We start from the raw sequence: 14,075 nt of genomic DNA on the forward strand, positions 1-14,075 counted from the left end.
TAAAAATCCTCAATATGAGAATTAATTAGCAACTTATTAGTAACCAATTGATCATCAATCCTAAGTGCCGAAATACCCGCCATAGCAGCCCGATTAGACGCCATCCTATGAAAGAAAGTCGTATTCCTATCCCCATCTTTTAACCATTTCACCCTGCTCTTCTCACGTAAAAAAACTTCTTTCATACGAAGAGTCATATCCAGATTAGAATGAGCCTCAATCTCCTCAAGATAAAGAGAATCAGAGAAACCTAACAACAAGATATCATTCTGACTCGGAAATAGCAATGTCAACATTACCAAAAACATCTCTGTTTCAATTTCTAAGAATCGGACGAAGACGCCTAAGCTTGTCACACAAACCTTGCATAGGAGGTAAATTAGGATGAGAACCATTCCAATACTCCACCACCACCTCCCTAAGACCCGGATGAAGAACCCACATTGCTTGGAAACGAAAACGAGAAATCTTCCGCTGCCCGTTAGAAAAAGTAAACAACAAAGGGCAATGATCAGAATGATGTCTCAACAAAGTCAAGCAACTAACCGAATTCCAAAAATCCGAAAAATCAGACGAAACCAGAACCCTATCCAAACAAGACTCCACTCTAGCCGAGCCCACCCTACCATTAGACCAAGTAAAAAAATTACCCAGAGAGGGATAATCCAACAACAAACCATTATCAATCAACTAACATTAAATTATACATAAAACTAAAATAACAAATACATATTATATGTTTAGTGCTCGTTTGTTTTCATTTTTCAAAATGGCATTTTGCCTTTTAAATATAAACCTAAGATAAAAAAAAATGCGATAAAATTTCAAAACAATTGCTTTAAAAAAAAATAAATCAACTAACACCTACTATCAATTACCTTTTCTTGTTCAAATATTTACATTAAATTACAAAAATTAAAACTTCAAAATAATAATAATAATAATAATAATAATAATAATAAGTAAAATAAAAAAACTCAAAAACTGTAAATAAAAATCTTAATATCTTAATTACAGGTTGAGGATATACAGACAGCACTGTTGAGCAGTACAGGATATAAGCAACAATATCATCGGATAGGACGTGAACATAGAAAAAATTTCCTACTTTTGGATTATAACGAGCTCAAAATTGAATACAGAAAAATTATGAATACAAAGTAAAAAAAAAAAAAAAAAAAGCCAACCAACATAAAAAAAAATGTGAACAATCAATAGGAGACATCGGAGTCTGTATGTCTGTGATTGGCAAATGAGCCGGAAGAGAGCTGGTCGATTTCTCTCCGAGACGCTTCCCAGAGCTGTTGCTCTATGCTCAACTTCCTCAGCTCCAATAAACCTCGTTCAACTGCAACAATGACACTAAAGTGAAACATCTATACATTACAGATTCTATAAATAACATTCCAACAGACAATCCTCCAAAATCAGAGATGTCATTTCCACAAATGCAATATCGAAACTGTTCGCTGTTCATCTTTTATGATTTTACAACTTGACAGCAGCTATTAATATAATGGATTAGAATCTTTTTTTTTAAGTTGTGCCGAAATAAAAGAAATGAGTTCACAACTTATAAAGAGCTTCAGGAAGAGCACTAGAGATATAAAACACCACAATAGGCCCTGGAACAATGTGCTATGATGCACCATCACTTTCTAGTAAAGATTATGCAGTTTGCACAACAGGTACACACATGAACAAGTACTAAAAAATGAATGAAGAATAAATCTCACATGTATATTCCGAGTGTCTGTTAATAGTAAGCCAACAAAAAAAGTAGACTTGTTTAAAATTGCAATTAGCATTTCACCAGAACCTTGTCTTGATTTTATTAGAATGGCTGCATCTCGTGTTTTTGTAACTTTTTCTATGTCCATGCAGCATAATTGTAAATATTAAGTGACTCACCACGAACATGCAAGACACAAATTACAGTTGCGGAAGAATTTTGAGCTGCTTTAGTTGAATATTCAATTTATTAAGAGTAAATAATAAAGATAGAAGCAAAATTACCATCCACAGCATCATGTGAAGATGGGGTTTGTCCACTGCGACTGATCCAATACTGAAGCCGCTCTTCTGCAATATCTTCTTCCACAGCATGCATTTTGGCTCTTCGCCAGAAGTATGTAAGCCATGCCTGCACATATATTATTAGATGTTGACCTAGAGGAATCTGACACAAGTAGAAAGTTGGTTTTATACATTCATGTGGTACAGTACACGATCTTTGCATTTGCTCTTACCAATGCCCATATGCAGTACTCATTCATTTCTCAGCAACAACAAAATGAAAAGATCATATCAAGTGCAGTTTTGTTAAGGTCAGACAAAAAGCTTTTTAGTAAGTTGGGGGAGCGGCACCAGCAACAGCTGTTGCCTAAACATAATTTCTTGAGAGTAACCAGAACATAAAACATATAACACATCTAGAGTGGAACTTTGCAATGCAGTCCTAGAGTATGAGATTACGTGAGCAATATCAATAAACATTTTTTCCCTCCCCTTCCCACCATCTTGTCATTATCAATGAGTAAAAAGGGATTCTGGATTTTTACCACAGCAAAGTCTTGTAATACTGAAAATAAAGAAGATAGAGAAATCACTAGCATCAAAAGGCAGCTAACCTCTTTGAAAATAACATCTTCTCCCTCTTCTTCACTTAATTCTGCAGTTATGAGAGAAGGAGATATTAGCAGGAAAAATACGAGTCACAATGGACAACACTGACAAATAGGGATATGCTTCTTACCATGGGCCTCGGTGAATTTTGGATCAACTGATGATTTCAAATCTGAAAATCAAACAACAAATATATGGTAAATATCATCTTAGTGGATATAGACTAGTATGAACTTCCTTCAAGTGAAATTTCCAGAACTAAATGAGCTTCTTGACATTGTGATACATATAGATTCTCAAGATAAATCAATACTCTCCAATATTTATTTATTTCTAATCAGGAACTTCAATACTTAATGTTCCATTAGATACAATTTCATTGATTAGATAACATGTGTCACAAATTTATAGCAGAGTTGACAAAATAAAGTATAGGAGTAGGCCTATAGTTTTTGGGGAAATATCAATTTAGGCTCCACGTTTAAAAAAGAGTACCAATTTAGGCCTCGATAACGGAACGTGACACGTCATTCATATTACTCCGTTAAATTCTATCAATTCTACGTGGAGAGAGAAATCAAAACTTAACAGAGCAATATGAATGACGTATCACATTTCGTTATCGAGGCCTAAATTGGTACTCCTTTTTAAACGTTAAGCCTACATTGATGCTACTTTGTACGTGGAGCTCATATTGATAAAAAAATGGCGGCCCGGTCGCACTACGCATCCCCGCTGAGCGAGGGTCCGGGGGTGGAGCTCATATTGATACTTTCCCAAAATCCATAACCCTATTTTGATACCTTATCCCTAAACCAAAGTGATGATTAGCATACAAAATAACATATAAGACAGAAAATAAACTCCCAAACCATACTTGGTCGTCTGTGCTGGGCCAGAGCAAGCACAACAGCATCTTCAACCTGAAAACAAGGGTGGAAAAACTATGATTAGAATATGCAGACACTTTGCAAAAGGAAATTACAGTTGAATAGAAACTGGTCAAATCTAATGTGACAGCAAGAGAAACAATCCTTGGAATCCTGTCAACTCAAGGGGAGAGAAGTTCAGAGGATGCTTTCAACCAAAATGCTAATACCCGCATTAACCCCTAAATAGGAGCTTCAAAGAGTTCTAGTGAAACAACAGAAGATGTATAAAAATTTACTTCAAGGTTAACAGCAAACCTTCAAAGAAGCCAATTCTCTCAATCCCATTTCAACTGAAAGCATACTCTCAATATTTCCTTCTCCAGTTAGATCACTCATATCACGAACAGGTTTGCTCCTATCTGAATCATCAACATCCACCTCATTCAATATGGAACTATTGCTTAACAAACAGCAAGCACAAAAATGAATTACATAAAAACAGACAGCAAGATCAAACAAGATGATAATCAATTAGGAAACTAGCCTGTATCCAAAGACTCCTCCTTCGCCTTTTGTCCAGCAGAAATGACAATTTCAAATGGCAGAGGAGCCAAAGCAGACCAATGCTCATGCTTTACTGTAGCTATGTCAGCACAAATGCCTGAAGAAGACCATGGAAGAATAGATTAGAAAAATCATCCACAACAGTTCATTTATGGAGAATAATAGCATATATAACAAGAAAAATAATAATCATCCACACGGTACTTTACATGTCTAAAGGGAACAAAAAAAAAAATTCCTCTATTCCCATCTTCGAAATAGAACACATCAAGTTTATTACCATAATGTACAGCTAAACCCCAGTAACGAGCAAGCCAACATCTCTTCAACACAACTTCTTCCTAAGAAGTACATGCACAAAACAGTCATCAGTACATGCAGAAAACTACAAATCTTAGTTTAGTTCATTTCAATAAACACACCATCTCTTCCTGGGTCAAGATCATTCTCTGTGTCATTGTGCGAAGAGCTTTTGCTTCAGATTCTGCTTCTCGGAACTGTTCCACAGCTGTTGTAGCTCCTTCTTTCAGGCTCTGTTAAACAAGGCAGCCAATGATATCATAATATAACTTGAGATCATTGAAATAGAAATAGAGATATATCATACTTTACCTCAAGTTCTGATCGGAGGTTTGCAATTTCTTCATCTCTTCCATCTTTATTCTGTTTTGCTGCCTTAAGAGCAGCCTGTGAAGAATTTCATAATTCAGTGAAAACACCAGTTGCCAAAGACTAGCAAATTTAGCTAGAAAGAAAAAAGAAAAGGAAAAAGAAGGAAGAAAGAAGAAAAGGCACTCAATTACATGTGCAGGTTTTATTTGTAATGTATATTTGCACCATAAAAAAAGTGCAAACACAAGAAAAACAGCTCCCATAATGGTTTAAATGATTTATGTTTCACAACATCAAGAAAAATATAAAGATGAGATAAAAACATCATGTACAGTCAGCATTCAAATTATCCCACAGCTGTTACAGAAACTCTAGTTCACCTCTCTTTGACGCAATGCTGCTTCTTTCCTGCAAATACATAATATAAATTTGAATTTGAACATCAAATGAACAACATCAAAGACATAACCTATCAGTCTTTACCTGCTTAACAATTTAGCTTCAAGTGACACACCTTCTCCAAGAGCAGCAACCTGTAAATACAAAATTGAAAACAGCAGTAAGTATCTTTGTATCCAGAAAACCACATCCAATTAATATAAATCGACAGTCAAAAGAAAAACATGTTCTCAGCTACCAAACATATCCATTAATGCCAGAGTAAAAAATGAAACTTCAATGCAAATTCAAGATACAAAAAGCTATTGTTAATATAAAAGACCTGCTTTTCAAGCTCCTTGGCCCTGGCTTCTGCCTCCTCACGTTTACTTTCAGCAAGACGAAGCTGTACAACAAAAGCCAGGCATAAGTGACAAAGATCACAGAATATGGCCAGATCGAGTAGCAGATTTAGGTGGCAATTTGCAATACCTTGTCAAGTACAACTTCATTCTCCTCTTGTAACATATCAAGCTGCAAAATTTAGATTACATTAGCTTCAAAAATGCTTCTTATATAGCTAATTCCTAGCTAACCCGTTATATTGAAGTGCTTATACGTGTTTGTTATCAATGATTGATGACAATGGCATACCTCATCACGAAGTGCTGATGCTTCACGCTGATCTCCATTATCTTTGGACTTGATTTGCCCCACATCTGAAGTGAACCTGCAACAATAGGCAGAAAAAATGTTCAACCAAAGAAATGCTAATGTGAAATTAAGCACAGAAACATAAACACAACAACAACAACAAAAAAGTTCGCTACAGTGAAATAAGTAGTTGGCAGACAGATGAACTCAGAACAAGTGCTGCACGCTGTGTATCTTAAAGGTGTTGATCAGAAAATTAATAATGCGAAAAATATGGATAACTTAAATGTATTAGGATTTCAAAGTGTAAAAAATCATACTGTAATCGAATTTACTAATATTGTCCAGAAGGCGGAATACTCAAGTTTATAAAAGGATCACAAATTGGCATACGAAGGGAAGGATGCAGCAAGCAGGGTTTTCAATGCAGCTTAGTTTTGATTCTTTTATTAAGTTGTTTGTATCCTTTTTATTATTATTTTAGTTGTAGTGTTCCATTGTTTCATCTGTGTTTCAATAGATATTATTTCCATGAACTTAAGAACATAGGAACTGTTTAGGCAGCGGGTTGTCAGTAATTCTGTTACAGTTGCGTCAAATTTTGGACAGAATGGAGCAGTGAGGGATCCAGGATTCACTGACAGGGATGCTTTCTGGTGATTTATTGGTGCTCAATTGATATTTTTTGGCTGCTTTTGCATAAAAAATTAAAGCTCCATACACAGTTGTGTACTTCCATGGAGTTTTCCAGCGTTTCTTGGCGACTAGTGAATGCTCAAGCCCCCTTGGCCTCCCTTGGATCCATCATTGGAATGGAGAATGAGAAGGATAAGTTGTAATTTATCAAAATCGGTCCACTGAAATTTATGAAATTGAAGCCTATAAATTTTCCAGTTTCAAGATAGTAGAAAAGAAATAAATAGTAAAGATAATCTAGTTATAGAGTCTCAAAGGTATTTATTATCTGTGATATGCCCTACAACATGCTCCCTAACTAGGATCATAACATATAGGCATTATCATCATCTGCAGAAATGCCCTCTCTGACAACTCGTAAGTCAAATGTACTGCAACATCCTTGCAAGTGACAAATTTGGAAGAAAAAATCATGCAACCAATTACTGCAATTGAATGACAGCAGTCCAGCATTCATGAACTCATTCAGCATCCTTGTAAGCTAATATTAACAGGACAGAGTTCAGAAACGATTTGAAGCAGTAAATAAAAGGGTAACATCAGGCAAATTGAGTTTATGTTTATTCAATCGAATTGTATCAGCTAAAAACATGCCAGTTGCAATATTGTATAATTGGGATTATTATCACTTGACTAACTTAGGTCATTCATCAGGGCTTTGTAATTGATCATGTTCACCTCTTATTATAGCAGTAAAGTGCAGTCTCTCAAATCCAAAATGTCGACAAATGACTCAGACCACAAACAATTTTAAAAGAAAGCCTTAACTTGTATGCAAATAAGCTTCATCCATCCTCGTCCAACATGAAATATGAACAAAAAAAGAAAATAGTGGAAAATTTCAGTTACCTTTTTTCTCTGTTCCTGCTTGAGGGAGGCTCGATGGGAGGTATAGAAATTGGTGTTCTTATGGATGATTTACTTGGCGGTACTAAAGTACTACGAACAGACATTGATGGCCTTCCAGCTGATGTGGAACGCACGGAAGGAACATGCTCTGCAAAGTTCCGACCTAACTAATTAAAATAGCAAAATGCCAATTAGCCTTAATCAGGTCAACCGCAATACAGCCTACTAAATACATAAATCACCCCAACAAAATTACAAAAAGCTTCAAAACCCTTCCAAAAAAAAGTGCAAAGGTAACTAAATTAGATCTTCAATCTCATATATTCGTGCAAAAATAAACTTGAAGACCACTAAAATTATATAGAGATAGGAGTGTCCACTTTCCAGTTCATTTTTCACAGATTGTTCATCACATCCAACCTATAATAAAGATTTGAAATCACCAAAAAAATCGGGGATCTATAATTAGCACCCAACTTCATCTGGCAATAGTGAAAAAAAAAATATCCTTAGCATCCATTACAACCATTTTCAAATAGCAATTTCCATTTTCCACCACCAAAACAACAGACACCTTAAATCGAATTGCATCAATCTCAGCTCAAATTGTTAAATTAGAATTCAAGAGCACGGTGACTAAGGCATTGAGCACTCAATTACCGCAGGAGAAGGAGATCTATTAGGTCTAGTAACCGAAATGGCAGGAGTAAAGCTATTATGTCCGTTGTGATTGAGACTACTGCTGAAACTAGACGGAGCAGGAGGAGGCGGAGCACTGTATCGGAACCCTAGATCGTCATCCTCGTCATCATCGTCGGCAGTCTGTGACGCCATCACTTGTGCAAGCCGCTGAGCTGCCGCTTTCGCGGCAACGTTTTGAGTTCGCTTGATTGTTGACATGCCTGTGCCTAGCCGGGAGCTAGGATGCGCCGGAGACATGGCCGGCGAGGAAGATCCCGTGCTGGAGCCACTCCACTGGCGCGCATACACAGGGCTTCCAGTCCTCCTCCGATCCATATCTGAGGAGTATTTATATATATATGTATGTTGAGTATGTGACAGTGAAACGAGGATTTCGAGGGCGCTGGATTTTCTCTCGAGGATATCGAAGGAGAGAGAGAGAATCCCTTGACCCAAACCAACTCACAGAGACAAAGAGGGTGGTTTTGTTGGGGGAAAGAGAAAGGAGATGATGTTGAAATGAAATTGAAATTTGGAGGGCTATGGTAAAACTGCACGTCGTTTAATACTCTGTTGACGCTTATACGAGTTTCGCGGGAAAACGGCTGTGTCCGCCGAGTAGAAAGTGGAGGGACTCAGTCGTTGGCTGATCTCGAAGTAAAAAGAATGTGGTGACGTGTCCGACTACTTGGGATTGCCGGTTTCTCGGCTATGAATTACGGCGGAATGGTTTGGCGGCGCGGTAAATTTTACCGTTATTTATATTATTTTGTCAACCATTGATTTTTTTTTTCCTTCTTCTTTTTTCACTTTAGAAATTAAATTCTAGCTTTTTATTTTCATCCATAAACACTGTCTTTTCTGCATTCTCTCTCCATTTGTACTCTTCTCTTTATATTTCAAACAGCCATGCAATTTCTCTTTTAAGAATCCGATACATTTAGATAAGTCATAATTAAGTGTTTGGAAACACCATTTGAGCTAAAAGTGATTTCAATTTATTTAGATTTTATATTTTAAAGCAAAACAAATAAATAAAATTAACATGTAACCTGAGAATTAGAAATCATGTTAAATATGACATAATTTTGTACATTGAAAGTGATTTAGGAAAGATAATGTTGGAATTAATTAAATAAGTAGGATGACCTAATAAAATATCCGCTCACAATAGGAAAGAGTAAAGTAGTGTTTTATTAGGATTAAGTTTAATTATAATAAGTGATACATAAATAAATTGGTAATTAATTTATTAATCTCCATATTTTGATAAAATACACTGTTTAATTCATGTATTGTCAAAAACACACAGTAAGGTTTCTAACCTTTTTCTCGATGAACTGTTTAGTTTCTAACGTTTTTCTCGGTGAACTGTTTAGTCCATGCCGTTAGACTCTCATGAAGATTCTGTTAGTCAATTTGGATTTGAGTAAAAATCTATTTAAAATAAAAATGTAATGCCTTAACTACCATTTACCACAAAATCAAATATATAAGACCATTATCTTCATTGTTTGTCATCTATGCGTTCTTCTTTTCCTTTATTTTCATTTCCTTTATGGGTTAGAGATTCAATCTTTTCTCCATTTTTTTGTGAGCGCCAGTTGTGAGAGAAAAACATAGAGGTGTGAATTGCTTTTGACTGATAAATAGTAAAGTGTAATTTAGTTATTTCCGAATTCATAAACAGTAAAAAATCTAACAAACAGACGGAAGGACTAAACAGTGTGTTTTGTCAAAATATAGGGACTAATAAATTAATTATCCTAAATAAAACTATATGTTACATTTAAACTCATCAACCTAATAAAATGAATGCCAGAGAAAATTCTACATTTCCCTCGTGCGCCCCTCCATTATATCGTGTGGATTTATCACAACTTCTTCTAAATTTGCTAAGTGTAGCTATTGCGAAATCAGTAATATGAGATTTGATTCATATCTTTCTAATGTTAGCGATTCTGGCTACGAGAGTAAACTCATAACTGTTATATTTGAGTTATTAACCCGTATCTTTTTCCTTCATTCGTATCAAAGTTGTAGATTCTATGTTCTATCGATATACATTCGAATCTATGTGAAAATTTGTTTTAACATGTTATTTTGATGTATATGTGATATATTTGATGTTAATATGCATGTTTATTGTTTAGGGATATTTTTCGACCATTAAGAAATGTTGTAACGAGGTCAGGATCGTGCAAAATAAAGTGTTTTTGCGTTTAGGATTTACGGTACTATTTTAATCCCAACAGAGGGTGCATAACTCAGAAACCCGGGTTTTCAGATGAAGTCTTCAAAAACGAACCGCGTCATCGTGACTAGAGCCCCCAAACCCTCCATCAAACTAAACTTGGAGGCTCAAACAGCCAAAAAGGCAGCGTGTGACATACATTCGCCGCTCTCAATCTCCACGTATAGAGCCCTACTGTCGCCACATGTCCGCGCATGTCATGTGGCATTGAGATGGCAAGACATAGCTCAAAGACCTAGCACACGTGCATTGATTTTCAGTGATCGTTTAGCCGCCACTTTTTTCTCGGTATCCATTTTTACAAATTTTCTAGTTTTTGATGTATTTATCTATGATATTCTTTTGTTTTTTAATATTTTAAAATTCCAAATAAATTCCAGAAAAGTAATTTTTTGTACATTAATGAATCCTTTAGAACATGTTAGTATATGTACTTCGTATTATTTTTATTTCACGTAAATATCACAGGTACACGGTTTGTGTTCTAAAATTTTTATGTGATATTTTTTTAACTCTTTGAATTGATCGAAATCTATTTTGAATTAATGAAATGTATTTGTACATGTATATTAGTCTTTTTGTTTTCTTTGCTTTGACACTCGTGGCAAAAATGATTCGAGTTCCTTTGGTCTGGAACACTTAAAGAGAGAAATTGGTATCTACAAGATGGACTATACTGGAACGACACTGGGCTACCACGAGTCAGATTTACATGTTGTATAGGCTTATGCAAACATGTATCTGGGATGGTGGGTTGGATCAGGGGCAAAGTGAAATGTTTCTTTTCACTAGGTTGAGAGATTAAATCTCTTCAACAAAGCTCAAGAGCTTGTTAGTAGATACTTAGAATCGAGGTAAATGTCGTTATATGGCAACCGTGAAGCTGTTCACGATACATGTAGGCATATGGGAGTTGGGGTTCCTATTACTAAGGTTCGAAAAACATGTCTTGACCTGTTGATATACCAATAATGTTTCTCGTGACATTGATGTCTTCTATAAGCAAGCCAGATTTAAGTATTTCAATTACAATTTAATATGATTGGATTTTTTCTTTTTGTGTTTACGAACCTTTACTGTTAGTTTATTTTTAAGGATGGATAGAGCTTTTTTTATTAAAAGCCTGGTGCATGAGAGAGGGTCGACATCCCAACTATGTTGACACCCCGAGCCGCAAACCCAAACCAATATTATTAAAAAGAAACCAAAAAATTACAAGAGTGTTGAAAGAACGGAAGGTAAGAAGCTAAGCAAAACGATAAACATATCTTTTGCTTAAATTACAAAGGTAGGCCGAATTACAGAAATCCGGAATTATATCCCACCAGTTTTCTCCGGTGCTAGTTCGAGCGAAGTTTGCGAGGATGGATAGAGCTGCTTTTTATTTATTTAAAAACTTTATAATTTAGTTTCTATTTTATTAATTAGATATTATTTGATTGTTTTGTTGACATTACTAAAATATTTTGCTGTGAGTTTATTGGGGTATGTTATTAAGTTTAATATTTATAACTATTTCTTTTAATACTATTCGTGAATAGAATTAATGCTAGATAATAAACTCTAGTCAATATAAACTTTAGCATCAAAAGTTTCACTTATGTTAATATATAGTTCTCTATGTATAAATATTTAGCTAATAAAGATAAACACTAGAAAATAAAGGATAATTAGTCATATACACCCTCCTCAAATCTGATTCACGGAAAAATTGGAAACAACCGACCTAACTCAACTCCATGTAATCTGATCTCACGTTTGGCGCTTCCAATGCCAATATTTCCTCTTCATCATCATGAAGGGATAGATCAAGCAATAAATGACCGACTGTCGGCTATAGATTGAGAAAAAAGTTTAAAGGTGCCAACAAACCTTCGATCATTAACAATCACCCTTATAGGGGTGATTTTACCACTATGCATGCTTTCATCTTTATTTGTGGATTGCTGATAGCAACCCCAATAGATGAAAGACTGTGTATTTTTCTCTCTAATCTAGGTTGAAACACTATAAGTAGAGGCAATTTTTTAAGTCCAATCTATATTGCCTGAATTTATTTTTAACAGTTCAATCAGTTAAATCCCAATATCACTATTACATGAGTCTAAAATTGCTTCCGATTGAAAGAACAAAATTTTAGCATTTCTTATATTAATAGCATATCTCCACTTAATATAATGTATCTCCACTTTCTACAAAAGGAAAAACTTGAATCTTATCCTTATTTACTAATTAAATAAAGTGTATATATATATTTTTTTTTCACATGGTATACTAAATAAGTTTATTAATTATATATTTTAGTATATTTTCTCAAGTTCGAATGAACATCTAAAGATTATGGATAAAGTATAAGGAAAAAAACTTTTTGGTGAATAAGGTAAAAGAGAACTTAACGGTTAAGGCAAAATAATTGGCGTGTAAAGAGCAAGATGAACCAAGAAAGCACATGCAACCAACAACTTAATACCAGCTTACTTAAGGCTTAATTAAGTTTAATTATTCAAGCCTCACCAAAACAAAAAAAGTAAGTAATCAAGGATTCAAGAAATCAATCTCTTCATAAACAATCAATATGGCATTCATTCGCACCTCATAAGCAAAACCTTAATTAATTATTTCCAAAACCAATTGGCAAAACTTGAAATCGAATCGAATGGACCTAGCTGTCTCAAGAAACACATAACAAATCCATGAAAAATAAAATAAAATCACTATAACTAATCTCTCTCTCTTTCTCTCCTTTAACTTGCAACTTCAGGTTTCTTTTCAACAAGTTTCTCTATCAAATCTGCTGCCTCTTGCACAGTTGTAATATTCTGAGAGCTATCTTCTTCAACACTAATATCAAATTCTTCCTCTAAACCCATTACTATCTCCACCTGACAACAAATTAACACACCCTTGCTTAATCCAAACCTATTCAATTTCAATTAAATAAACAAAATGCGATAATTAATTAGGGGCTTACGGTGTCGAGAGAATCAGCACCAAGATCTGAGAACTTAGATTCAGGGGTGAGAGAGATCTCAGGAGCCAAAGCCAGTTGTTTTCTCACAATTCCACAAACTTTCTCCACCGTTTCTGGTTTTGCCTGCAAGTTTAATTTCACATTTTCAAATCAAATATTTCGGCAATATCTAACGCAAAGAGATTCAGAGAGGACTGAAATTTACCGCACATGAGACGCGGAAGCGATATGCCTTCTTCGCCCAATTTACGGAAACCATTTTTAAATTGGACTTGGTCGAAGTCTGCACTCAACAAAATTAACACAATGAGTTGAATATAAATTAAAATTAAGCATAACTTCACCTGTTTTTGAGCTAAATAAGAAGCAATGTAAGAATGAAAAGGCGCTTCACCTGGGACTGGAGAAGCAAAGGTTGGAAGCGGAGGCAAGAAGCTGAGATTGAAGCCATGGAAGCGCAATTTGTAGTATCAACAGAGACAAAAATGTGTAGTAATGAAGAGAAAGGTTTAGGAAGTGAAAGCAGGAAAGGAGAAGCTTGGAGATTGGAAATGGCGAGAGATACGAGTGGAGAAGATTAAGTGTGATTATAGAAGGTCTATCTTTGAAATCTGCTGTTTTCGTTCACGGGATTGCCTTTTGTTTTGTGGACCCTTACCCCGATTGCAACTTGCAGCGTTTATTTCTGGAAACATTTCTTTCCAAATGTAGAGCAGATGGGCAGGGGTGGCTTAGGGGAGCCGGCCCAGGTGTTCGTGGAGCTGTAACCGAGCCAAGTTTTAGTTCGTCTCTTAGAAAATTAACAAGTTCAAGTTTGATCTCGAGCTCAACATCTTGTTCGTGAGCTGTTTATTCTCTTCAAGTTGGTAATTTTACACAAAATTATGTTGTTTACATTTCTCCTTTCATAGAAATACTA

The 14,075-nt window shown here is 35.3% G+C and overlaps 2 protein-coding genes across 4 annotated transcripts; both read right to left on the bottom strand.

Moving 5' to 3' along the window:
• Positions 1-950: 950 nt before the first annotated feature.
• On the bottom strand, positions 951-8,483 carry LOC136227807 (coiled-coil domain-containing protein SCD2). Of its 3 annotated transcripts, none has more exons than XM_066016564.1 (17): positions 7,911-8,476; positions 7,251-7,417; positions 5,706-5,781; positions 5,544-5,585; positions 5,395-5,457; positions 5,157-5,206; positions 5,054-5,081; positions 4,674-4,748; positions 4,484-4,594; positions 4,342-4,402; positions 4,042-4,158; positions 3,813-3,916; positions 3,503-3,548; positions 2,756-2,797; positions 2,631-2,671; positions 2,017-2,143; positions 951-1,348 (listed from the first exon to the last, which is right to left on the bottom strand). In XM_066016564.1, the coding sequence occupies exons 1-17, from the start codon at positions 8,265-8,267 to the stop codon at positions 1,212-1,214; spliced, it is 1,644 nt and encodes a 547-aa protein (XP_065872636.1). In that variant the 5' UTR covers positions 8,268-8,476; the 3' UTR covers positions 951-1,211. The 3 variants fall into 3 exon arrangements, with proteins under 3 accessions (XP_065872636.1, XP_065872650.1, XP_065872644.1); XM_066016578.1 differs by having other exon boundaries at positions 7,251-7,413; positions 7,911-8,049; XM_066016572.1 differs by lacking the exon at positions 951-1,348 and having other exon boundaries at positions 2,035-2,143; positions 2,719-2,797; positions 7,911-8,483.
• Positions 8,484-12,727: 4,244 nt separating this feature from the next.
• On the bottom strand, positions 12,728-13,789 carry LOC136229747 (acyl carrier protein 1, chloroplastic). Its single transcript, XM_066018666.1, has 4 exons — positions 13,551-13,789; positions 13,362-13,439; positions 13,157-13,279; positions 12,728-13,067 (listed from the first exon to the last, which is right to left on the bottom strand). The coding sequence occupies exons 1-4, from the start codon at positions 13,605-13,607 to the stop codon at positions 12,930-12,932; spliced, it is 396 nt and encodes a 131-aa protein (XP_065874738.1). The 5' UTR covers positions 13,608-13,789; the 3' UTR covers positions 12,728-12,929.
• Positions 13,790-14,075: the final 286 nt, after the last annotated feature.

This window comes from Euphorbia lathyris, chromosome 1 (genome assembly GCF_963576675.1).
Source record: "Euphorbia lathyris chromosome 1, ddEupLath1.1, whole genome shotgun sequence".
Lineage (NCBI taxonomy): Eukaryota > Viridiplantae > Streptophyta > Magnoliopsida > Malpighiales > Euphorbiaceae > Euphorbia > Euphorbia lathyris.

What these genes read in the sequence shown, in the direction of transcription:
- LOC136227807 (XM_066016564.1), bottom strand. Translation starts at nt 8,267, where the DNA reads ATGGATCGGAGGAGGACTGGAAGCCCTGTGTATGCGCGCCAGTGGAGT. An exon ending in GAGAATTGGCTTCTTTGAAG is followed by an intron (nt 3,549 to 3,812) that starts GTTTGCTGTTAA and finishes CCTTGTTTTCAG; the next exon opens with GTTGAAGATGCTGTTGTGCT. An exon ending in AAAATTCACCGAGGCCCATG is followed by an intron (nt 2,672 to 2,755) that starts GTAAGAAGCATA and finishes TCATAACTGCAG; the next exon opens with AATTAAGTGAAGAAGAGGGA.
- LOC136229747 (XM_066018666.1), bottom strand. Translation starts at nt 13,607, where the DNA reads ATGGCTTCAATCTCAGCTTCTTGCCTCCGCTTCCAACCTTTGCTTCTC. An exon ending in GCTTCCGCGTCTCATGTGCG is followed by an intron (nt 13,280 to 13,361) that starts GTAAATTTCAGT and finishes TTAAACTTGCAG; the next exon opens with GCAAAACCAGAAACGGTGGA. An exon ending in GTGCTGATTCTCTCGACACC is followed by an intron (nt 13,068 to 13,156) that starts GTAAGCCCCTAA and finishes ATTTGTTGTCAG; the next exon opens with GTGGAGATAGTAATGGGTTT.